This window comes from Rhinatrema bivittatum, chromosome 3 (assembly GCF_901001135.1).
Source record: "Rhinatrema bivittatum chromosome 3, aRhiBiv1.1, whole genome shotgun sequence".
NCBI lineage: Eukaryota > Metazoa > Chordata > Amphibia > Gymnophiona > Rhinatrematidae > Rhinatrema > Rhinatrema bivittatum.
The window spans coordinates 46,216,393-46,242,421 of record NC_042617.1 but is presented as its reverse complement, the minus strand read 5'-3'; the positions used below and the strand labels follow the sequence as shown (position 1 = coordinate 46,242,421).

At 42.5% G+C, this 26,029-nt stretch overlaps 1 protein-coding gene across 8 annotated transcripts in view; it reads right to left on the bottom strand.

Moving 5' to 3' along the window:
• ESRRG (estrogen related receptor gamma) overlaps window positions 1–26,029 on the bottom strand; it is a 1,204,337-nt gene that overhangs the window by 289,735 nt on the left and 888,573 nt on the right. For all 8 annotated transcript variants that reach the window (XM_029593195.1, XM_029593193.1, XM_029593192.1 and 5 more), the window contains 2 exons: window positions 19,912–20,327; window positions 4,624–4,740 (listed from right to left, as the gene is read on the bottom strand). In XM_029593195.1, coding sequence (XP_029449055.1) covers window positions 4,624–4,740; window positions 19,912–20,327 — 533 coding nt within the window. The remainder of the gene's footprint in view (window positions 1–4,623; window positions 4,741–19,911; window positions 20,328–26,029) is intronic.

Sequence of the window (26,029 nt, the reverse complement as noted above, 5' to 3'; positions counted from 1 at the left end):
AAGAAATTTGCCTTGACATGCCTTACAAATAATATGTTCAAATGGGACTATGGATTAAGAGGAATCCAACTGAATATGCGTCTTCTGTAACCTACAACAAACATGAAACAGGTATACACACACACACACACAATACAAAATAGCAGCAATATGTTTTACCTGCATCCCTGCTTGTGCACTGGAGAAATTTTGAGCTGTCCGCAACTGGTGTATTGTGGATACAGAGAAGGATGCAAACCCCCCTCCCCTCCCATAAAAAGTACAATAGCAAGCTAGAGAGAGAAGCATGGAGGAAATGAATTAGGAATGAGGGGCTTTCTTCTTTAATGTGTGCGGCTGCTTTTCTCTCTCAGTTTACTGACCGATTCCTGTTAGGCAAACCCTGGTTTATGTGGTTGGGGAGGAAAGGGAGGCGTCAATAAAGGAGGCCCAGAAGTGCAATAGAGAGCATGGGCTAGCAGGGGGACAGAGGGCCCGAAGGGAGACTCCTTTTGTATCGTGGCGCCTTTCCTTGATGTCCATACCTTGCTCCCCCCGTTTGGAGGAGAGGAGTGCGTTTGCTTTCACCATATCTGTTCAGGGATAAGCAGTATTGCAAGCTCCTTACATTTCTGGGGGGTGGGGGTTAAGAGAACCACAATAATTTTCTATGGCAAGGGTATTTAGATAGAACATCATTTTCATTATCTGAGTTGTCCACGTAATCCTCTTTAGGTCTCAGTTCACTTCAGATTCATTTTATTCTTGTAGACCAGCCCTGGTAGCTAATGAATTCTGAAATGCTGCAGCTCTCTTGAGCATTTAACTAGTCCGTTATAACTTCACCTGGGACTGGGAAGAGGGGCTATGAAATATTTAGATCATGCACTTCTTGGTAGGTTAGATGCAATTCAGTAAAGGCTATTTGGGAGACAAAAAGGGGACTTTTTTTTTTTTTTGCATGCAATTAGCTCCTCGTGTCCTAAAGAAGAAAATTCAGGAGCTACTAATCTTGTATGGGAAAATGAAATAAAGCCTGACTGCTTTGAAATGGCAGATTTTCAGAGGACTAGCTTTGGTGTTGTCATGCCTTAAAAAAAAAAAAAAGGACTCTTAAAAACGCAATAAAAACACAAGCTAAAACTTGGAAGCCTCTTTCGGGCATGCCCACTTTATTTTCTGGTGGCCTGTATCCCGATGGATCGCTTTTACAAGTGAATCATATTATTTAAAAGACTCCCATCTCTAAAAGAATATTTTCTAGAAAGTTTGGTTCTGCATATTTACTGCGCTTACACATTGGCTCCACTGCTTTGACTTGAATTTGGAAAAGTGGTATATTAAATGCCATAAACTAAACTTGTTTTGAAGGATGCTTTCCAAATGTCATAATGCTGACGATGACAAATGGCGAGTCAGCCCTTACGAAAGACAGAGCCTTCGTTATGCAGACTGTAAGCTACAGTATTTGAGTGCTCTCAAAGAGAAAATTAAGTTCAAAGGACTGGAGGAATGTTTTCATTTTAGGCAGAAGCATTCAGCCATAATGTCAATCACAGGTGCCCCACTTACTTAAACCAATGCTTTTACTAAAACAGAAACACAAAGAGAAGGAATCTCAGTAATGGCACAATGAAAATTGCCTCAAGATGCCAAAAAAACACATCCCGTTTTTAAACAACAAAAGTTAAATGATGTTCTCTGTAACAGTGAGCTGTTTGGGGTAAGGCATTTAGAGTTCGATACTTGAAGATGTCCTGCTGTCTTGCAGCAGCTCCAGGCGTAAAGATGTGCAGTGGCGTTTGATGCAAAAGTTTCCAGTAAGTGATCTGATCCTTCCTACCCTCTTATGCTGCAGAAGCTTGATTTTATTTCAGAGTCTGCAAGTAGATGATTTTTTTTTTTTTGGCTGTAAATAGATTTGGACTGTCAATTTGGAGGCATGCTGGGCCATCAGCATGTAGAGACTGCTGTGACCATTCTGGAGGTTGTAGCAGCAAATTTTATTATGGACTGGTAATTGAATTGAACAGGTTTACATTTGAATAGATTTACAGCATCATGATCTCTGCCATGCAGCACAGGACTGTAATGTGTGTCTACACATACAAGCATATGCTAAGCCTGAGCTGTAAGGAATGGGGAAGACAGGAGGAGGGATTAGAGAATGCTTCCAGGTCATCAGGGACAGGGCGATGCAGTCCTGGCTTCCTTTTATTTTCCCGATTCCCTTAAGAAGAGTAGGAGTTTCATTGATAGGGGAGGGAAATTTATAACCAGGATGAGAACACAAGCTTTGTGAGCACATATTTCTAACCTAAAAACAAATGATAGATCAGTCTTTGTCCTACCCACAAATTTATATTTGAAACCAAATTATTCGTACTGACATCAGTATAAGTTCTGATGCTTTTAATTACAGCTTAGATTAAAAGGAAAGTTTTCCTTGCTATCATCATTGTGGATACCAATCATTCCACGTAAGAGCCATGCTTACATGACACTTTTAAATGAATTCTTGATTAGGTTTTGTACTTCTATGGATGAAACCTGCTAAAACACCATGCATCTTTTTTTTTTTTTAAGTTCTTTCTTCTACTTTTTTTTGGAGGAGATGAGAGGGGAGCACTGCCCTGCAGTTTCCTCCTCCTCCTTTAGGAAAATGGGGCTGGGATCTGGAGCCGCGAGCCTTCATTCCTAACTACCCAGGGGTTTTTCCCTCTCCCACTTCACTTAGCCCAGTTCCTGAAGCAACAGTCCTCGGGGGCAGGGGCCTGTAAGCCTGCAATCATGGGTAGGTGTCACTTCCTGTGAACCCTACCTCTGCAGTATCTCCACTTCTGAGACACTGGGCTGGCCCTCTCCCCCAATTCTTATGGACTTGTTAAGGAACGCCTTCATTGCAGGCTGATACTGATGTAGCTGGATTTGTTTTTCATTCAGTCGACATAAGGTACATTTGATTTCAGATCAGTTGTCTGCTGCAGGAGGCACACAATGAGGATTCTGCTTACTTTCATTACAAACTTCTGTTCTCTATCTGCACCAGGAGCTGCTCTACCATATTTCCACGCAAAAAAAAAAAAAAGTCAGAAATGCTTTTCTTGCTGTCCAGCACTGGTCCTCCAGACACAGGTTTTCAGAGCAGCCATCACCACGGCCTGAGGAAGGGATCTTGGTAGTCCTAAAATCTTTAAACACTGATTCGTTTTCTAGAGGCCTCATCTCTACCCGCATCTTTGATGGAATTCATTTAACTAGTTTTTTTTTGTGGCAGGCTAACATGATATTCCCTTTCTATTTTCTAAGTTATCCACATCAATTTGTATGTTAAATTGGTTTGCGATAAGATGACAGTTTATTTGCATGGTTTGGTTACCCTGAAATTCAGACCCGCATGTGGCTGCTGAAGCCAGGAGCTGGCTACCCACCTGGTTTACTATGGCAACATTCCTCAGTCAATATTGCTCCTCTAGTGTCTGCTAAACCGGCTGTACTGAAGATTCATTTTTGATAGGCATAATCCAATAACAATGATGTTTGTGAAAGTGTGATATGCCTAATTTTTTCATCAAATGTTCATCAATCTGTTGTCATCTTGGCATTTACTGGGATTGTTATAATAAACTGTAGCCAAGAGACTGCCAATGTTTCAAACACCCAAAAGATATTTACAAGTTAGTTTTCAAAATACAAGCAGCATCCAAAATTAACAAAAATAAAACCTGCTTAAAAATTCTACATGCCAACTAACATAACAAAGACCCTTCAGTTTGAAACCTTTACAAAGAAAACGCATTTCATTCTCAAAGCAATGCCAACTTCTGTATCTAAGTACAAAGGAGGCAGGAGTGGACCACCATGGGGGGACATTATCCCCCTCCAGTATTTTTGGATTAAATTCAGGCGATGATTTCAGCACAGTATAGGTACAACTTATAAAGCAAAACAGTAGCCCCCCATATTGATTATGACAAATGTTTTTTCGACTCAGTTGCCATAATATGGCAAAAACCTGGAACAACAGACCTGGAATGCTAGCTTCTGTGGAACTTAATTTACTTTCCGTGGGGAGCTCCTGGAGTGTCAGAAGAATTGTTTGTGCAAGCCAATGAGGACACGCATGCCAGAAGCTCCCCATCAATGTTCTATGGGGAAGAAAGGCGAGTTTTAAGCTGCGATCCAGGAGGCCTGGGTTCTGCTCACCGGGCTGGCTGGGGATGCTATTTAAGCCCTGGCATTGGAAGGATCATTTCCAGGAGGGTTTTCAGGATCATTTCTTAAAGTTTCTCGATAATGTAAAACCTACTGCTGAAAGGACATGGGCCGATGTGAAGTTTAAATCATATGGATTTCTTTTGCTTACCACTAGTCTTTCACAAACCAGGGATATCTGGAATCAATACAAAGCAAGAAAATCCAGGGGGATGTAGTGCTCCCATGAAACAGGGGGCAACGAGCAATAGTACTGAAAAAATTTAAAACTGACTAGCTCTTTAAGGATCTTGAAAACAGAGGGTTGGATGGTTCAGGCTTTGGAATGTACTTAGTCAAGACCCTTCCCGATTCTCCATCTTTAATGATGGCTCAGTTTCTACTGCTATGTATGTGTGTCTATGCTGGCGCTGGTCAGAAGAGCCTTACCTTCCTTCAGCATGCCGACTTTCAGACACTTCATGAAGCGGCAGGCCTGACAGGACTTGCGTCTGCGCTTAGTGATTTCACATTCATTTGTCGCTGGGCAGCTGTATTCTATGTTACCTGTGAGAAAGTGTTGGAAGAAAAGAGGTCACAAGAGAAATGAATAGACAAATCTTGCCCCCATCCATATGACATCCGTGCTGCCACGGGTGATAAAATGGAGCAGATTGACTTGGGCAAAATATCATTTTAAATTTATAACTGTAAACCACAGTGCAATGTTATCATAAATCACTGGACACAAGCTGACCATGAAAAATACTAATCTAAACATATCGCCACTGGTGCCTTTTTTTGACATTAGAAGGTGGATATAAAGTTCACTGTGGGCTTTAAACCTAAAATTGCACCAAACATGATGCAACTGTGAATATTTTGAATAATAAAAAGCAATAAAGTTCTGTTTTAACTCATTGATGCCTACAAGTTCCAACTTCCCAGCATTAGTTGATGAATTTTTGCAAGTCTAACTATCCTGATTGCAGGCCCCATAGGGTTAAAAAAGAATCCTGTATCACATGGCTCTTTGTGTCTCTGCCCTCACTGGTCATCTCATAAGAGACATATGGTCAGTTCTGCCCACAGCCTATCTCAGAAATAAAGCATTTCTGCCACCAGCTCTGTCACATCTTGCTTAAAAGGTCTTTTGTTACTTTCTAACCCTTTCCCCCAGTGATTAAGTGCATTAGTATCTTAATGAAAATGCATTCTGTTTATTGCCCTCTTGGGAAGTGGGAGGTCATTACACCAAATGCATAAATTGTCATCAGAGACAGCCCCAGCATAATTGCAATCTTTGCCACGCCATGTCTGCAACACTCTGGTTTCGGCAAAGTCTCCCTCCCCCCCCAAACATGCGCAGATTTGAGTAATTAGCATAGAGTCTGCCTGGGACCACAGCATTGATGAAATATTTCAGAGTTAATCACACTTTGTAAACACTGATTTATATTGACTACCTTTCTCCAGACTGATGTCTCCTCATTAAATATCACATTAGCGGATTGCAAGATTGCACAAAGACTCAAATCCTCAACAACTGCTAATTCAACGGGAAGTAATACTTAAAGCACTTATATCTATTGAAAATTGCTTAAGTATTTATGATAAAGAGGTCTGCACAGTGTAACAAATGCAGGATAAACCCATCACAGTTTTTCTCACTAAATTAGTGTTCTAATGAAATGCATTTACAGTCCCCACTAAAACTGTCTTCAGGGGTATTGAGGGTTCACATGAAAAAATATCATCCATGTTTTAAAATTAGCTATGCTTGGAATTTTGCAAGGTAAGGGGAAAACTCACAAAACAGCATGCCACATAAAGCAGCCAGCCAAAGAGTCACTGTGGAAGGTTTATAGGAAGGATATGATCTTGGCTGCTCTAAAATATCTGATAGTTTTCTCTTGCAAAGCAGCATGACTTTCTCCTTGTCTCTCTGCCTTATTTGCAATAACAGGAGGTCTGTTTAGTAAGATGTGATATACTGTAACTTTATTTACAATGGCTCCTATTATTTCTAATGGGGCCTATTCACTAAGGGGCGGATTTTAAAAGCCCTGCTCGCTTAAATCCGCCCGGATTTACGCGAGCAGGGCCTTGCGCGCCGGCGCGCCTATTTTCCATAGGCCTGCCGGCGCGCGCAGAGCCCCGGGACTCGTGTAAGTCCCGGGGTTTTTTGTCGGGGGCGTGTCGGGGGCGGGGCCGATCGATGCGGCGTTTTGGGGGCGGGACGCGGCGTTTCGGGGGCGGGCCCGGGGGCGTGGTTTCAGCCCGGGGCGGTCCGGGGGCTTGGCTGCACCCTCCGGAACCGCCCCCGGGTCGTGTCTCGGCGCGCCAGTGGCCCGCTGGCGCGCGTGGATTTACGTCTCCCTCCGGGAGGCGTAAATCCGTGGACAAAGGTAGGGGAGGGTTTAGATAGGGCCAGGGGGGTGGGTTAGGTAGAGGAAGGGAGGGGAAGGTGAGGGGAGGGCGAAAGAGAGTTCCCTCCGAAGCCGCTCCGATTTCGGAGCAGCTTCGGAGGGAACGGAGGCAGGCTGCGCGGCTCAGCGCGTGCCGGCTGCCCAAAATCGGCAGCCTTGCGCGCGCCGATCCAGGATTTTATAAGCTACGCGCGTATCTTATAAAATCCAGCGTACTTTTGTTGGCGCCTGGTGCGCCAACAAAAGTACGCGAACGCGCATTTTTTAAAAATCTACCCCTAAAAATGCATGTTCACACACATTACTCCATGCCACACCTTAATAAATAGATCCTTGTGTTTGGCTGTCAACTGGGTCTCAGCTTTCTGGGCCATTGCCTTAAAAAATCCTTCAGATTGGCGCTGTGGACATAATTTCATGTACGACTCATTAAATTGGAGTCTTAGACCAATGTGGTGGTGATGAGAATCCAGGAACAACGTTGTACTGTTAGGTAGGTTAAAATATTCCTTAAAGTTTGGCAATGAAAGATAAAAGTTTTCATGTGTGTTTTTTCTTTACCTGTGGTTTGTGCCCTTATGTTCTCTTCTGCGATGCAAACAACCACAAATGAAAAAAATACATCAAAATGCATGCATTAGCAAATTAATCATACATGCATCAGAAGGAATTTTGCCTGGCTCAAGATTGCGTCAGGACAGACTGTCTCTTGTGCCAAAAATGTGGTACCGGTTGAGTACCTAACATGCTAATACTGCTAAGCAGTATCCTCAGCAGGAGGTGTAGATGGGCTATATGGTCTTTATCTGCGGTCACGTTCTACCTTTCTATGAGGTACGAGTATGCCTCATGCATTCCAAAGCAACGGGGAGTAACCTTTCCCTCCATAGTTTTTGAAGTAGTTTTGGATTGATTGATTTACAACATGTATGTTGTGCACACCTAGGGGTGCCTTGCAATATATAACTATAAAAGCTGGTTGATCTCGCCATTAATGGGTGGACCCAACTCTTTCCATCTTGAACTGCCTCTCTATGACAAAAATAATCTGAAAAAAAAAAAATCAGAACCCATGTATTTCTACAACAGGGAAACTGGCAGTCAAGTCAAACTGTGCTTGCTTTGCAAAGTGTGAGGTCACCTAGTCTCTCATGAATGAAAACTGAAACTGGAAAGTGTTTCTGGAAGTAAAATAAAAGGCAGTTCATTTTACACACTAACCTACTCATCATTATTCCAAATAGCTTAGCTCATGGGAGCTGTCCTTTTTATTCTTTCCTCCAGCCAGGCAGAGTCTGCAGACTATTTTGTCTTTAGTATTGAGCAGTCCTATATCCACTGCACCATTTTCATAAGAGACCACTATTTGACATTATTATAATAATCCTTTGAGTTCACATGGTCAGTAGAACCAAGATTTCTTTTTAAAACCTCTCTTTTTTCCCATCTAGTAGTGTTTGCATAAGTTATATCACATATTCTTAAAAATACTATCCTTGAAAATTATAACGTCATCTCATAAAAATGTGTTAGCTCAAGAATCCCCTGTACTATTTTTCACCTACTCTACTGTATCAGTGGTTCACATTTTGCAGTAGTCAGATCTCACGCCTAATTTTGGTTCTACTTAGCAAAGATTTAATAACCAAACTATAGGAAAATAATCTGCCTCACAAATTCCAGACATATGCATCATTTAATGCAAGAATGTCGGTATATAAAAGTTAAAAATAAATAAATAAATAAATAAATTACTGCCAGGCCTTCCTAGTGCACATGTTTTCTAATTCTGCCTGGTGAAACTCTTCTACAAACAGGAGAAAATACTAAGGCTCTCCATTTCTACCCCCAGTATGCCACACCTTTTTAGAATTGCCTCAGTACAACTATTTACTGTTTAGCTGTTATAGAATTACAAAATATCTGAGCCTGCTCCAGATATACTTTTTAGCTGCTAACCCTTTATCAAGAAACATAGAATACAATGACGACAAGAATCCCAAGGTCCAACTAGTCTGCTCATTTTCTCTACTGCAGATCCCTTGCTTGATCTCTGGGTTTATACTTGCTTTCCCTTAGCTAAACATGATGGTGAGGTTTAACCTAGATAGCAGAACATTTGCTTTGTATGCAGAAGGTAGAAGGTCTGAATCTTCTGTTCAACCCTTTTATCTTCATTCCACCTTAAAAATAAGATTAGTAGAAAAAGAAAAAGGCCATTTTGTTTTAATTCCTAGATCTGGGTCTAGGGATGCCAGCTACTCCAGACTTGTAGTTCTGACCTCTGTAAGAAAGAGAAGCCCACAAGTCTGAACATGCAATAGGGTAAAACCAAGTCTGGATTAACTTGTTAGGATAAAAATGGAACAGATTGCCAATGCAGTCTGAGTCCTCCCTTGAAAGACAATAGAACTTCTCTTGAGAGTCCTCCAATATTTCAAAGGCAGATGATTTTTTTTCAGCATTCTTGAATACATATTTTATTACTCTCAGATACATGATGACTATATGGGCTAGACGATTAAATTTGGAAGCTAGTCTTAGTTTAAGCTTCTCTGGTACGCCAACAGTTCAAATGATCACTGATCTATACAAACAGCAAAGTCAACTAGTGAGATTAGCAGAGCATTAAACTGGCAAGAATGTCAAGAGAAGTTTATATATTTGGGCTGGATTTCAGATAGGATTGGGCCTGGATTACTTATTTCAAAATCTTTCATACAATTAGTTTGCGGGCAATATGATTTCCTTACCTTCTCTTTGAATATAAACTTACAGATAACCAGAAAGTTGGAATTAAGAGTGCACGCATAGCTCTTGCCTGCAGTATGTCCATTTCAGCACCTGACTGGACTTTTACAGCAGTTAAAGGGCTAATGGGCATTATTATGATGTTTTAAAATAAAAATATATGTTGACTCCTTTCTTCACATACACACACTATTAAAAAGATTAGATCTTTCTGTCCGCCAGGATGTCTAATAATTCCTTCCTTCCCTTTTCTTCTCTTGAGCCCATGATCAGAAGCATTTATTTCAAAAGCTATTAATTCATATATATTTTTTTTTTCACATGAAGCTAGACTCACATAAAAATTCACTTTATCACATTTTCCTCTCTTAGAAAAGGAAAGTAGATGGCACTCTTCTGTACCTGTATTTTTAGAGTTAGCCTGAGTGTCTAGGGAGATTGAGGAGAGTGGTGGTGGTGGAAGTGGGGGGGAGATGGTGCTCAGGAGGAAAATATTGTGAAAATGTATTTTTCTATATATGAGAATGAGAACAGAAGGTCAGCAGAAAAAAAAAATCAAGACTCTTCTGGGAATAACTACAGGTCTAGCAGGTCTAAAAGCCTGTGGTCATGGGTCTGTATTAAAATGCCCGATTTTAAAAAAAAATAAAAATCTATGAAGTGCATTGCACTGACAGAGGGCAGAGCAAGTGACATTCAGTCCTTAGTATAGGAACGCATTACTTTATTCCCAGGGAACGACTGATCATATGGTCCAAGTGGCATGACCATGAGCTTTATTCAGTGTGCACTGGAGAAGTAACCACCAATTTATTTTAATCCTTCAGAAGAGAAAAATTATTGGCATGAAATAAAAATAACACTGCCAGGCACTCTCTCTCAAGTATTGTCATTTACAAGCTTTGTTGCTTCCCCAAAGTTATAGTAAGACTCCGCCACAGTTGAGAATGGAAGGTGCTTGTATAAACCAAATACAGATAGTCCTGCCTTACTGCTTCATATGATTTGAACAGAGGGCTTCTTGCCAGTTGTGAGTATGGGATGGGGGGAGAATAAATCGGCAGGGTCCTCCAGTGCATGAAACTCGCTCACGATTGACTCTAGTTGATATTACAAAGAAAACAGAACACACTTTTCTTTTCTTAGAAGTCGATAGTAGAAAAATATCTATAACAGAGTATTCTGTCCTTCTGCTTCTTTTTGTTGGAAGGCAGGTTTTGGCAGCGAGGATATTACTTGACTAAAAAAGTCCTTCCTTTTCTCCAGCATTATCTCCATTGCCTTCTGACCCAGTCTATTACCTCTAGAGGTCCTCTGCACACCACTTGGATCTTTCCTTTCTTCCCAAATGAACATAATTAGCGGTTTCCCAGAGATCCACATGTAATTGACTTTCAGGACCTCAATCAGACTTTGTTGAGCCGAGTCCAAAAGGTATTCATGGCAGAATCTGAATTCCTCAGATATGCTGATGCAGGGATGAACTGTTCTCTTCTTCAGAAATCCTCTGCTCCTATTAGGGAAGAAACCAGGACCAAGATCCAGACCCAGACTTATGCTTTATCCGTTTCCTGAGAGGGATCTCTGCATAACTTCTACTAAGCAATTTACTGCTCACCCAGTGGGAATATGCAGGATGCAATGGTCTGCAGAGGCTCTCTGTCCCTTTTCAGCACAAAACGTCTAAAACTCAGATGTCCACATTTTAAATAATCTGTCTCTCTTTTGCTTCTGAAGTAAAGTTATCTTAATGATGAGTCAAAGTTTTGGTGGGGAAAATAATTTTTTTAGTAACCTTATAAGCTTTAGGCTGGATTTTAATAGCTACGCGCGGGCGTAGATTTATGCGCGCAACCCGGCGCGCATAAATCTACACCCAATTTTATAACGTGCTCGCGCAGCCCCCCCACCTTCCCCTCCCTTATCTAACCTGCCCCCCAGCCCTACCTAAATCCCCCCCTACCTTTATTTTATAAGTTGCGCCTGCCTCCGGGCAGGCGTAGGTTGCGCAAGCTGGCCGGCCCGCGATCCCGGCCACAGCAGCAAATCGCTGCTGTGCCTGGAGGCTCCAGCCATGTCCCGGCCCCCACCCCTTTTTTCGAGCCCCGGGACATACCTGCGTCCTGGTGCTTTACGCGCGCCGCCAGGCCTTTTGAAAATAGGCCCGGTGCGCATAATCCGCCTGGATTTACTCGTGTAGGCTTTGAAAATCTGCCCCTTTATTAGCAAAACCATTGCAAATGTGTGGTTGCTATTACAATTCCCCACCTATTGTTATAATTAGTGAGGTTTGGGTGGACCCTTGGACACTGTGGCAGCTGACCACTCCCATGGGGGGGGGGAGTCCCGTGAGGGGCCACAGGTCAGGCTCAGCTTAGGACACACAAACACAGAGATTGATCTTTTATTAGACAATGTGGTGAAGCCACAAGAGGTGGCAGGGGTGAGCAGTTGAAGTAGCCCAGCTGAGCTACTATCCCTCAGGCACTGGAACAGCGACTCCTCCGGTAGCAGTGCTGTAGTGGAAAGAACTGAGAATAATGAGTACAGTGAAATATGCACAAAGCCCCAGTATGGAGAACCCAGGATAGGGAGAGCAGGCCCTCGAGGAGCGAGTACCTGATCCCTGAGAGCTGAGAGGCTTGAAGGTAATGTACTCACACAGCGGTTCCACGTAGGAAATGGCACTAGGGCTGGAATGGAGGCAGGCCCTCGAGGAGCGAGTACCTAGTTCCAGGGAACAGCTCTGAGGTGAAGATGGTAGTACTCACTGGTGTTGAAGATAGCAAATCCTTCCAGGCAGAAGAGAAGGTAGGAGCAGGCAGTGAGTCAGGGAACATGGGCCCTCGAGGAGCGAGTACCTGGTTCCTAATAGCGACCTGAAAAGCAAGTGAGGCTCCCGAGGAGCGGGTACCCCGTTAGCATTAAGAGTCTAATAGAAAATTGGAGATGCAGCGTAGCTGGATATGGAGAGCGAATCCCATCCGTAAGATTCCCCTTGCTAACTCAAAGGCTAGAAAACATCGTAGGCTTTAAATATCCGGGCAGCGTGACGTCATCACAGGGGGACGCCCCTGAAGTTCGCGCCAAGTAGGAAATAAGAGTGAGGGCCGCGTGGCGTGTGCGCCCTAAGGTACCAGCGGAGCATGGCGAGAGGCAGCGCCCAAGCCGGTCTGGGGACGCCAGAGAGGACGGCAGGCAGACGCCACGGCAGCCAGGCGTCCATCCATAGCGAGAGGAGGTGCAAAGAAAGAAAGGTAGGTGGAGTGAAGCCGTCGGGAAGGGACGGTTGCAACACCTATCACTAGAATTAGCTTGTGTCCTTCCAGATCCCTGTATTATGGGCTCTAAATTCAGCCACCAGGTGTCGACTTAAAAAAAGACTACAACTCCTCCCCTAACAGTGGTTTATGAATACTGCTGCAATATCCCCAGCCTTAAACAACTTGGGGTGCAGAGACTAGTTAGATATACTATAACTAATTGTTATCAAGTCAAAAATTCCATAAAGAATTTAACTCTTTAAAACAAAACAAAAATCCCTAGAACATCAGTTAGCAAGTATGATTCAAGAAAATACACTATTCACATTAAAAGCTTATTTTAAAGAATTGCTAACATGAAAGCTTTTTTTGTGTTGCTAAAGCAGGTGAACAACATAGCAGCTGATTCACCAAGGTGCAGTACGCTGCATTTAGTTTTTAATGCGGAGAACACACGTTACGTACCGCATATCCCATTTTATTCAGAGGGGGGTTATTCACTAACAATGTGCATTTTCCACATGAAAAACATACATCTTCCCATACCTTAGAGAACCAGCCTCTTAATCAGGTAACGATAAAGTCAGGTGACACTTGGCATCAGGGTCACCGCCACCTCTGCACCAGTCTCGAGAACAGCAACACCTATGCCAATGACCTTATGAGCAAGCCTCCAGAATTTCCAGAGCTGTTCGTTATCTCAAATAAATGTTGTGCTGATTCCTTAAAGCCACAAGGGCTGACTTAATTTGCTTTCCTTTCTGCAGGAGAGAACAATGTGCTTGTTATAGACTGAGTCAACTGTGAGGACCATGTAAATTAACCTCTCCTGGTGTGGAGTGCCAAAAGGAAACTTTTATCTTCATCTTTTATCGTCACTTTAAATATCACCCTATCTTAATTTACATAACTAGTTCTTACTCTCACTGATTACATTACAACAGTGTTTGCTGTACACTGTTCCTAGATTGGCAGATCAAATTGGTTTGCCAATGAGTAAACAGTGCTGTGGAAAAAGTGTGAAAAGCTGTTTATTTGGAAGGTGAAATCCCTTAGAATTATTTAAGAGGTAAATAAGCAAAGGAGGCATCCAAGATGCCAATAGGAGCGCAGTACACGCTTCCTTTATCTTTTTAATGCCATGTGTTTGGAAACCTGTTTCAGCCCTTAAAACTGTACCAAGTCATCACAATAATCACAAGACTAGATATCACTAGAAAATGTGCCTTCTCTGTGGCAGGCCCCCTGCTCTGGAATGCTATACCAACAACACTAAGACTCATAACTAACCCTAAAGACTTCAGAAAAAAAAACTAAAAACCAATCTATGCACCATTGTCTTCAATCTCAATCACCCTGAATGATTGCTCCCCAATTTCCATTTTACTACCCATTCCGTTCGTAGCATGATGTTCGTCTTAACAGTCCAAATCTATATTTTCAGTTTATTTATTTATTTAGTTTCAGTTTTACTTTCTGACTATAGTTTTTTCTACCTCATATTATTTAATCATTTATACTTACAGTCTGTTTTTATCATTTTATCTGTTATGATTTATTTATGTATGTTTTCATAAGGACCACTACCCAGGTATAAGCGGTATACAAACATTTTAAAATAAATAATACATTCATTTTAAATGGGTTTGAAACCAGTTGGACAAGAAAGGGAAATGATGAATGAGTCCTCTACAGAGAATTACTACTTAGCCCACCCAATTTGCCCAGTTAAGCTACCTTATCATCACAAACTCTAGTCAGCCTTCAGTCATCTTCCTTTCTGGTCCTCAGTCTTGCCCTCCATACTTAAATTCTGTCACTGGTTTGGTTGCCACCATCTCTGCTTGTAGGTGATTCTAAGCATCCAATGCTCTGTCAGTAAAGAAGCATTTCTGCACATTTCTCCATCTTTCTTCTAGAGAGTACATTTTAAGATTCTTAAGCTTGTACTGCAGGCACCATAGGTGCCAGCTCCATGAGTGCAGTAGGTGCTTGAGCACCCCCAATATTGAGTAAACTCCTTCACTGGGTCCAGGGAGGGCTCATTTGTGTTGAATTTAGCACCTCCAATCATTTTGAAAAGTTGGCTTCTATGGCAAGCCCTGCGCTTCTTTGGTAGCTCTCTTCTGAACTGCTTCCATCGTAGTGGCCTCTAGAACTGAACACTGTATTCTAGGAGGATTATCACAGGGACCAAGGCTATAACTCCTCCTCATCATTTTATACCGCTTCTTAAGCATCTGAGAATATGATTAACTATTTTTTTTTTTTTTTAGTTATATCACTTTGTGTAGCAATCTTCAGGTCATCAGAGATGATTAGCCTTTCCTGCTTGGTAGATGTCAGATCTAGTCCTTCTAAGTAACTAATAGGCTTTTATGCCCCAAATGCATACATTTTTCACTTTTGCATTGAAACTCAGCTTCTAAATTCTTAACTATTCATCCAGTTTGTTGAAGTCACCTTTCTTTGTTTTCTATTGCTCCCAGTTTTATGTCTCTGTTACAGCCCTTTTGTGTCATTTGCAAACAGGCATAGTTTCATGTCGTCATTTAAAGCTACTAGCCCCAGCACCAAGCTTTGAAATAATCCACTGATCACTTTACCCTCACAGGAGTGGACAACTCTTGACCACCACTCTCTGAGATTTATGCCTTAACCAACTGTTTAACCAATTAACTTTCTGTCCTAGCCCCATACTGGTTTCCCAAACCTATCCTGGGGATCCCAGAGTCAGATTTTCAGGATATTCATAATAAGCATACATCCAAGAGAATTCAAATTTATCTCATGCATATTCATTGTAGATATCCTGAAAGCTGGCTATGGGGTTCCTAAATCAGTTTGGGAAGCCCCAGGCAACATTTATGTATTTAATAGCTTTTATATTATGGTTATATTAGATACACGAGTTTCCCATGTGGAATGGTGACAAAGGCCTTACTGGATTCCAAAAAGGCAACATCTATTGCAGGTCGTTCATTAGCTACTTTATTTACCTCATCAAACTCAATCACAATTATTGGCAAGATCTATCCTTTAAGATGAATTTTAAAACCCTGTGGGCCAGATTTTAAAAACTACGTGCGGGTGTAGATTTGTGCGCGCAACCCAATTTTATAACATGTGCGCAGCAAATGGCCGCTGTGCCTGGAAGCTCCGGCCCTGCCCCTGCCCCGCCCCACGCCCACCCACTCCCCACCCATTTTTTCAAGCCCCGGGACATACACGCGTCCCGGGGCTTACGCCCATCGCTGAGCCTATGCAAAATAGGCTAGGCGCACGCAGGAGGCTTTTAAAAGGGTTACGCTCGTATATTACACGCGTAACCCTTTTAAAATCCGCCCCTATGTGCGTTGAAGATGGGAGATACACACAGAAGTTGAGCTGGTGTGCGCTGCGTGGCTGTTAAAAAGCGTGCACATACACACTTATCGCCGGGTACACGCACAAAAGTTTTTTACAAAAAAGAGGTGGAGTGTGGTCTGGGCATACAAGTGAGCGGCGGGGCCCCTACCATGTAACTTTTCTTCTGGTACAGATGGCATGTAAGCTCTGAAACAAAAAAACACTAAGGAGGTTAGCGGAATTTTAAGGGCTGGGACTAATAGGGTAAAAGATAGACGAGTTAACTAGGGGATTTAGGAAGTCCTATCCTTTACCTGGGCACACTGAGAATGTACTGGGAAAACTGGTAATGGTGTAAGCGCGCATATGTACCAAAATCCCCCCAATTATGCGGTATCTGCATGCATCCATATAAAATGGCACGCACATGTTATACGCATGTTACACGCATATGTTAAAAAATGACCACGTCCATTAACGTGAGCTGGCATACGCGCAGACCTGTGTGCCCATGTGGCTTTTTAAAAATTACCGTTCTCGTGAAACCATGTTGTCTAGGTCCCTGTAATCTACTTCTTTTGAGGTATTGTTCTATCCTTTTCTCACTAGTGTCCATAGCTTTTCCCACTACTGAAGTTATGTTAAAAGGTTTCTAATTGTTTGACTTACCATTTTAACATTAAACAGAGTGGGGCAGATTTTCAAAATTACGCGTGGGCATACATGTGCATGTGCTACCCGGCGCGCGCACACATGTACGCCCGATTTTATAAATGCGCGCGCAGGCACGTGCATGCTATAAAATCGGGGGTCGGTGCGCACAAGAGGGTGTATACTAGTGCACCTTGTGCACGCCGACGCCCGCGGGCTTCCCCCGTTCCCTTGCCCCTAAACTAACCTTCCCCCTCTAGCCCTACTCTAACCCCCCCTAGCCCTACTCTAACCCCCCCCCCCAAATTCTTATTATATCTCTGCCTCCAGGCAGGCGCAGTTTGCGCGCACCAGCAGCCTGCCCGCACGTGATCCGCCAACACAGCGGTCTGGCCCCGCCCCCAGACCGCTCCTTTAGTAAAGCCCCGGGACTTAGACGCGTCCCGGGGCTTTAGGTCCGGCGCGCGTAAGCCGATTTACGTGCGTAGAGCTTTTAAAATCCAGCCCAGTATGTTTAGTTTAAATATGCTTTTAAAACAATGTATTAAGTTCTAGCCACTGGCAAGCTATTTTCACAAAAATTCAAAAGTATAACTCTGTATGTATAGATTTTTTCTAGCAAGACAAGAGACACAAAATTATATTCTCTATTTCTTCCCAGACTGTAAGCTCTTCATCAACAACAAATGAAAAAGGCCTCTCTTGTAAACCGTAAACCAGATTGAATTTGCACAGTTTCCTCATCATAACGTACCTGATTCTGAACTATGACTTAGAAGGACTCTAAATAAAATTAAGGAAGGGCAAGCAGATGCTAAATCAGTCTCTACAGTCTCATAAGGCTGGGACTGAGCAAACATATTGAAAGGATTTGTCTGATTAACTTTTGGAGTTAGCTGAATACAACCTGAGATATGAATATTTCCCCTCAACTCCCGGGCTAAGTACTTTCCAGGCAATTTACCCCTGTATAAAGAGGAGGTGTTGGGGGGTTTCCCAGAGCATGGCTTCACTTTATGCAGACAAAATTAGCCAGATAATTCTGATTGGATCAATAGCTGGCCTAAAGTTATATGGATTACTTTATCCTGGTATTGTCACGGATCTGTGCCAGCGATCACTCTTCCAGCTATAATCCAGCTGGGATTCTCTAGTTGAAGAATAAACTGAAATGCTGGTTAAGTCTCTTGGAGTGATTTTCCACGGTCTGGCTGCCTGATTCCTCTTTGCAGCTTCCACCTGTTTCTCCCTCAGAGGCCCATGGCCAGGTACTCAAGTTTCACTTGCCTAATTTTTCCCTGTACCGTCCAGGATGTCCCAGCTATGGATTCGGGTCCTTTCACTCCGGTTGATGAGTTGGGCTGAAGCACACACAATCCCAGGTTGTCCTGGTAATTTAAAATCCCTACTGCCTAATTTTATCAAACAACATCAGTCCCAAAATAATGTGATAGTAAAGCAACTCTTTTCTTAATCCTAATAAATGCTCCTTACAGTTGCTTCCTACACAGGGTAAGACTGGTGTTGTGTTCTATTGGCCTGGTTCTAGGGGAACCAGACCCTACTGACACCTCCTATCATAGCCTGCAGCTGGGGTTTGGGTTTCCTTTTTCCCTATTCAGCTACATCCACCCATGGCAGTGTTCACTTAAGGCTCCTGACCTGCAGGCTTCCAAAGTGTATCCTCTTCTGGAGGAGATCTCTACCACTGGTGACCCAAGTCCATTGGCTTAGGCTTGCCCTCAAGGTTGCTCAACACCTCCATTCTCCTCTGTCTCTTCTTCTGGTTCTAATATAATGTTTTACTGTTCCTGCCCTGCTCTTCCTTCTGGAAAACTCTCAACCTTCTTCTAAAACACCTTGGCTCCTTTCTCCCCTCAATGAGGTAAGGTCTGGGTGGCTCCTTCCCTTCCGAAACCTCTGTGTCTTATGGGAGTTGGAGTCTGACTCCTATTCTGATTACTTTTATTTACTGGATTTCCTTCACAGGTCTTCCTTATATCCTGTCTTCTTTTATTGACCAGAGGGATATAATACCCATCATAGTATATTCAGCAGAATGGTTTTCTAGATAAGGTCTGCTGAATATCCAGTTAAAGTTATCCAGATAATTTATCTAGATAACTTTCTTGCTCATCAATTTACTCAAGATGGATCTCTCAGTCTTTTTTTATTGTTATTCTTGCTGTTTATTGTTATTGTTGCTGTTATGATTAACATATGCAAAACCGTGGAGCAACTTCATCAGCATCACATGCAACAGTTAGAACTGTGGTTACAGCAAATCATAAGCCAGAAAAATGCTTGGCCACATAGGGAAAGGAATGATCAGCAGAAAAAGGGAGGTGATATTGCTCCTGTATAGGTCCCTGGTTTGGAATACTGTGCACAGATCTGGAGAGTGTCCCTTCGAAAGGATATACTAGGTCTAGAGGGTGGCTACTAAAATGATCAGAGGTCTTTATTCTAAAGAATATGGGACAGACAAAGTTCTAAACATGTATACTCTAGAGGAAAGGCAAGATAGGAGCAATATGATAAAGACATTTAAATATCTCAAAGGTTTCCATGCACAGGAGGCGAGCCTCTTTCAACGGAAAGGAGGCTCTCATGGTATGAGAGTGAAAGAAGGGAGACTCAGGAGTAATCTTAGGAAATACTTCTTTACAGAGAGGGTGGTGGATGCATGGAATGGCCTCCTGGTGGAGGTGGTAGAAACAAAAATGGTATCTGAGATTAAGAAAGCATTAGATAAATACAGGGGATTTCTGAGGGAGTGATGGGAATGACAGGGCTAGATAAATTGGATGGATAGGCAGACTAAATGGGTCAAATGGTCTTTTTCTGCCGTCATTTTTCAATGTGGACAGAATTCCCCTTTTCTTTGAAAGTAATTTGGTAGAGCAAATTACAATAAGAGTTTTTAGATAAAAAAAATCCTAGTAGCACAGAAGCAAACAAAATGACATTTTCAGTTTTGTGTCAATTTTGAAAATAATTGGCGTCAAACACAAACCTTTATCAACAAATATGAGAAACAGTATATTCTAGGAACAGTTTATAGGTATCCATGTCAGCCTTCAAAAAACAACCAGTTTTCCTGAAGGCCATCCTTTAATTTTGTCAATAGTGATCACATCTGGAAAGTCACAAATGCTTATGTAACTTGATAGCTTTACCTACCTGTATTGACTGATCAAGGAAACAGTAAGTCAAATGAGCTACCATATCAAAAAAAGCATAACTTACATTTTTGACTCCCAAATAAAGAAGTCAAGAGAGTAGCTAGCACTAACCTTGAATTGTCCTTTTGAAGAATGCCTTGCAAGCCTCACATGAAGCCACGCCATAGTGGTACCCCGAAGCAATGTCACCACAAACTAAACATAGTCTTTTGGGCATTGAGTTCAGCATATATTCACATTTCATCTGTGAATCTTCAGCAATGGTGCTGGAGCAGTCATCATACTGTTTCCTGACTGGCCCATTGCCACCGAGGCCTGCAGCGGAAGGGTAGAGAGGTGGTGAGTCCAGCCCATTCTGGTGTCCATTCATGGTTGAACTGTAGTTCCCACTGGCGTCTGAAGAGCCACCGGGGCTATGGTGGTTGATGCTGTCTGTCAAAGAGGCGGGGCTTGAAGGTTCCGTCTTGATATATGACGAGCAGCTAGAATCAAGGTGTCGATCTTTGCTTGACATTCTGCAGAGAAGCCTGCATTGGGAGGGAGGGGAGAGAGAACAAGAGGAAGAGAGAGAGAAAGAGAACGAACATTATTTTATCAAAGACAGTGCTCTTTAAGGCTGTTCTGTAAGGGCTAGGAACTGCACATTATTCATTCATTAGTCAATACCTCTAGTTCTACATGAAGGTAATCAGCATAAGGGCATGACAGAGCTTTATCAAAGCTTCAGACAGATGGTAAACAAACATTTTAAAGAAATCACATTTTTTTTGCCCCCTCTTTCAGACCACCTATTTTCAAGTCAAAACTCTAAATCATGAACCAAGTGCAGCAATGAATACACAGACACAAATGACTTCATGCCTGACATTTACTGGTGGAAGTATTAAGAAGAAATGTTACCTTTTTTTTTTCAATCTTCTGAAGTTGCTTAAATTATACAATTCAGGACATTTTAGCCAATGAATACAGGAGATTCCTGCTTTGTCCAGGGATTACTATTTTCCCACAAACTGCCTGTTAAAAAATATGGGTGTCATGTCTAGATGCTATCGGAGTGGGGAGAGGTTCTAAAAGTAATGCTGAGGGTGTATCAATGTTTTTCCTTGTCCTTTTCTATTCCTTTCTATTTCCATCTCATCCTCAACCCCAGCTTCATCTAACCGTTCCACAAAGGACATTCTGTTATTAAGCAAGCCAGATGCCCTGTTTCTTGTCCAAATATAAATGGATCCTCTCTTATTATCGTTATCATCCTTTTTAGATTTTCCAAATTTCCTTCTTATATTCATCCAATAGGTAAGTTGGAGGTGAGGGGGGCAGGACCGAAGGTTCCCCTAGGGTGCCGAATACTCTTCCCACCAGCCCTGCCAACACAGCAGCAGTCTTCCAGCTGAAGGGCATGGGACATGGATCCATTTGGATTCCGGCACAGGTGTCGCTGCTGAGCAATGGCTGGGACTTGCTTCTTCCCAGGAGCTGTGAATGCTGCCTCCCAAGCACCCCCAAGTCCATGCAGAGACCACAGTGACAGAAGCTGGGTCTGAGAATTAAAAACGTACCCCTTTGGAAGGTGCGCGTTCCCTAACTGCACTGTTCTGGGTTTTTGGGGTTTTTTTTCATTCTTAGTATGTGCCATCTGGTGCAGAGGAATACGGTGTGAGATCCACCAGATTAGAGCTCTCTCAGAAAATATCTACCTTTTCCTTAATGTGCCCAGAACTGACTGACTGATTTTGAGGATAATTGTCTAAAATGATAAGTTGCACTGTTGCCACCCCCACTCCCTGCAGCTGCTGAACCATGCTGAAAAATGTCTCAGCGGGGAATAAAGCTTTTCAACCCCACCTCCCCCCCCCCCCCATATTTAAAATAGCAACCACTGCAGTCCAGGAAAGGGCTTCAAATGCAGTACCTATTTCCTAAAAGACATACCAACATTTAGTTTATTCAAATGTAGCAGTCATTTACTACTATTTCTTTTTTTACTGTTTGATTAGGGATTCTGGAATGTTTTATTCCAGGTGTTTTGCTACATCATATAATACTGAGAGACACAAGGAAGAAGGCCATAGCTTTTCTCAGGCCTCCCTCCCCATACCCGCTTCACATCCATCACACATTTGCAATTACCATTTTATCTAGTGACAAAATGTGCTACTCCTCTTTAGCTAGAGGAAACTGCAGCACCAGCAGCACCTCTGGCCTTCATGACATAGCAATGAGACGGGACAGGATGAGCACTGCACCCCTGCAGCTACACAGCTGGCCGGGTTGTGCAGCACATGGCAGAAGGGCCAGTGATCTTAGCCACATGAGCTGTGTAACTGCAGGGGAGGAGTGGAGTGTCATTTGCACTTTTTCTGGACAGTTCTGAAAATGTTGTGGTAATATTAACTGAAGTGAATGTGGACTTCAGTCTGGCGAAGTCATGACTTGGGTAAACTAGTTGCAGTACTGTAATTAAATAATTAAGGCAAAATAATGTGCGGCAATGAATTAAACTGGACAATAGCACTATAAATGAAGCATAAACAGTTTAATAAGTGCACACACCAATAGTGCACAAGATTTAAATCAAATGAAGCGTAAACACGTAGTTATACAAAGCCCCGACACGGCTGTGTTTCGCGTCAGGCTGCGTCAGGGGGATGAATTCCAAAGCTCTATAAAGACAAAATCCATACAGATATTGTACAGTGTGGCAGGCACAATGAGAACATTAGTAAAAATGTATAAAGGTTAGAGATATACAAGGCACCGTGAGAAGTAACAAACAAAAACAATAACAAAGCAGTCTGAGGCACAGGAGCAGTCTGAAAACATATAGGTGACATGAACCCTGTATGGATGGGGGGGGAGGGAAAGAAGGGAAGGGAAAAAAAGGAAAGGGGAGGAAGAGAGAGAGGGAAGAAAAGGGGGGGAAGGGGAGGGGAAGGGAGGGAGGACGGCGGAAAAAAGGAAAAGGTGGGAAGGAGAAAGGGGGAGGGAAGGTTTGAAGGTAATCTTGCTATTTGTGAATCCTCATAAGATGCTGGAAGCTTCGGTAACATACGATACCCTAATGCTCCCGGGCTTGTACTTTGTTTTTTGTTTTAGAATCTGACATTTAGCGTTTCTCGGCGCAACCAGATCTTTACTCCTAGCCCTCTTAAGGTACTATATCAGCTGAATTAATTGCGCCGGTTCTAATACTCTACTTGATTCTGCACCTCCTTTCCGTCCTTTCCTTCGTTTTCCTTTCCTTCTTCTTCTTCCTTGCCTCTCCCCAGTTTTCCCCTTCCCTTCTTCCTTCCCTCCCCCTTTCTCCTTCCCACCTTTTCCTTTTTTCCGCCCTTCTCCCTCCCCCCCTTTCTTCCCTCTCTCTCTTCCTTCCCTTTCCTTTTTGTCCCTTCCCCCTTCCTTTCTTCCCCCCCCCATCCATACAGGGTTCATGTCACCTATATGTTTTCAGACTGCTCCTGTGCCTCAGACTGCTTTGTTGTTGTTTTGTTTGTTGCTTCCCACAGTGTCTTGTGTACCTCTCATTTTTACAGCTTTACTAATGTTACCATTGTGCCTGCCACACTGTACAATATCTGTATGGATTTTGTCTTTATAGAACTTTGGAATTCATCCCTCTGACGCGAAACACGGCCGTGTCGGAGCTTTGTATAACTACGTGTTTACGCTTCATTTGATTTAAATCTTGTGCACTATTGGTGTGTGCACTTATTAAACTGTTTATGCTTCATTTATAGTGCTATTGTCCAGTTTAATTCATTGCCGCACATTCTTCTGCTGTGATTTACCTAAATGTGTGTGCCCTTAACTCCGCCCTTCTTGCATGCTTGCATTAAATAATTAGGACCAGTACTGAGCTACCTGGAAGGCTCACAATTAAAAACTGCATTTTAAACGAAAAGGGAAGTGTCTTAACTGATATTCCTTATAAACTAAGCAGCAGGCGACATGGACAGGATTCCCAAAGAAGTTGATCCCATTCTGGGGTGTGCCCCTCTGAATGCTACTTTTCACCTATAAATCAGAACTACATCTCCATGCATGCAGCGGGGTAAAACCAGGCTCGGGTCAGTCTCCTTGACTTGATTTGGGTGAGTTGATAACCCCAGAGTATATCCTAATACCTCTGCGTAACCTTCTTTCCACCTCTGACCCCTCTCCCTGTTAGACACACCCACCAAAGCCCAGCATACTGAGATGCTCTAGATCAGGGATGGCCAACTTAGGTCCTCAAGAGCCATTAACAGGTTTTCAAGATCTCCACAATGACTATGCATAAAATAGATTTGCATACAATGGAGGCAGTGCACGCAAAGATACCTCATATTTATTCATTGAGGATATCCTGAAAACCAGACCTGTTTGCAGCTCATGAGGATGTGAGTTGGCCAGTCTTGTTCCAGATCAGTAGTCCTCAACTCAGTCCTTAGAAATCCCCTTACCAGTCTGGTTTTCAGAATATATATATATATATATATATATATATATATATATATATATATATATTTTGCATTCAATGGAGGCAGTACACGCATATCTATCTCATGCTTGCATATTTATTGTGGATATTTTGAAAACCAGACAGGTCAGAGAATTCGCAAGGACTGGGTTGACGACCACTGCTCTAAAGCTACAACAAGGGGCACCTCACAGCCAAGGATATCAATGGACGGCACAATCAAACCAAACATAAACATCTCCTTCAAAAAGGTGATACAATCCCAAAAGAAGCAAGAGTGAAATGTGCATCTATATTTTGAACCTTCAGTGGCTTTACTTTTGCTGAACAGGCACATATAATGCCATTATTTTTGTGAAATAAAGATTTCTTTCCTCTACAAGTTCTCCTGCTGCTGTTTTTGTGAGTACATAGGCTTTACTAGAAGATATTCTAACTTCACCAGCTGGGAGAATAAGAACTCTGTAAATCTGCAGGCCTTGAGCAACCTTCTGCCTGGCACTTCTGCCATTCCACTACTAAGGCTTCCCTAGCCCATGCAATATTATTTTTGACTATCACAGTTATCTAAACTCATCTCTCCACGGCTAGGGTTGCCAAGTGGCTCCATTTTTTTCAGGTAGGTTCATCCCGTCCTAGTTTAACCCTATTGCAAATATTGGCTGACAGTCCTGCTCTTCTTAAGGAAATCAGCCAAGACCTTAGAACTACAAGCCCGTACATGAGACTGAAACAGAGAAACAGGACATCCGGATAAAGGCCATGCAGTCTAACTAGTTTGCCCATTTGCACCAATTGCTCAGCTCCACAGTCCCTACCACCTGTTCAGAGATTCCCTGTACTTGTCCCATGCTTTGGGAGTGGATCAACTTCTTCTAAAGAAATGGAGCCTCCAGGCTCCACCACTTATTGATTCTCTCTTCCCTGTGCCATTATGTCAGCATGGATATTCTTTGATTTAGGTTGAGTTTCTAAGGCAGCATACAACACCCCAAAGTTAATACAAACATTTTAGTAAGCTGACACTTTAAAAAAAAAAAATCTTTGGCTTACATTTTCTTAGGCACATATAAAATTAAGCTAACAAAGTTCTGACTTAATTAATATGAAAAACTAATCACTAGAAAGTCAAAGAGAGTATAGGAAAGCACTGTAAGGCCATGAAGTAAAAACAATAACTATATAAAACTTGTTCTCTGATGAAAAAGGAAGGTTACCACCATGTGAATATCTCATTGCCCTTGGCCACCTGCTTGTGTTGTCCCACCCTGTCCTGAAGAACCAGGGGACAGGGTGGGGGTGGGGGGAGGCGTGGAAAAAAACTACCCTCTCCAGCCTGCACTAGCCCAAGCCTTTCTTCCTGCATCTGCTGTCTTGTCCCCTTCACTGTTAATGACTACTGTAATTAATGGATCGCTCTCTCTCCTGTCTTTCTGCTTGCACTCGGAGCTAAGCACTTCTCTCAAGACAACATTTGAAAGAAAGCGGGTTGACACTGACTTACAGCCGCTCCGCGAATTCCTTTTAATTTAGAGCACTTATACCATCACTCCACTTATTACCTTATAATTACTGGACTGCTCTCCCACACATTATGATCGTAGGCTAGAGTTAAAAGTTATTAGAGTACTAAAATTCTCTTTCTCTCTGGCACTGAATTTGATGCAGCTATCATTAAAAAAAATGTCCATTAACTCTTTCACATCCTGCCGGCTAGTGTTACTATCCAGTGTATACCATAAATATCAAACAGCATACTAGAGAAACTCT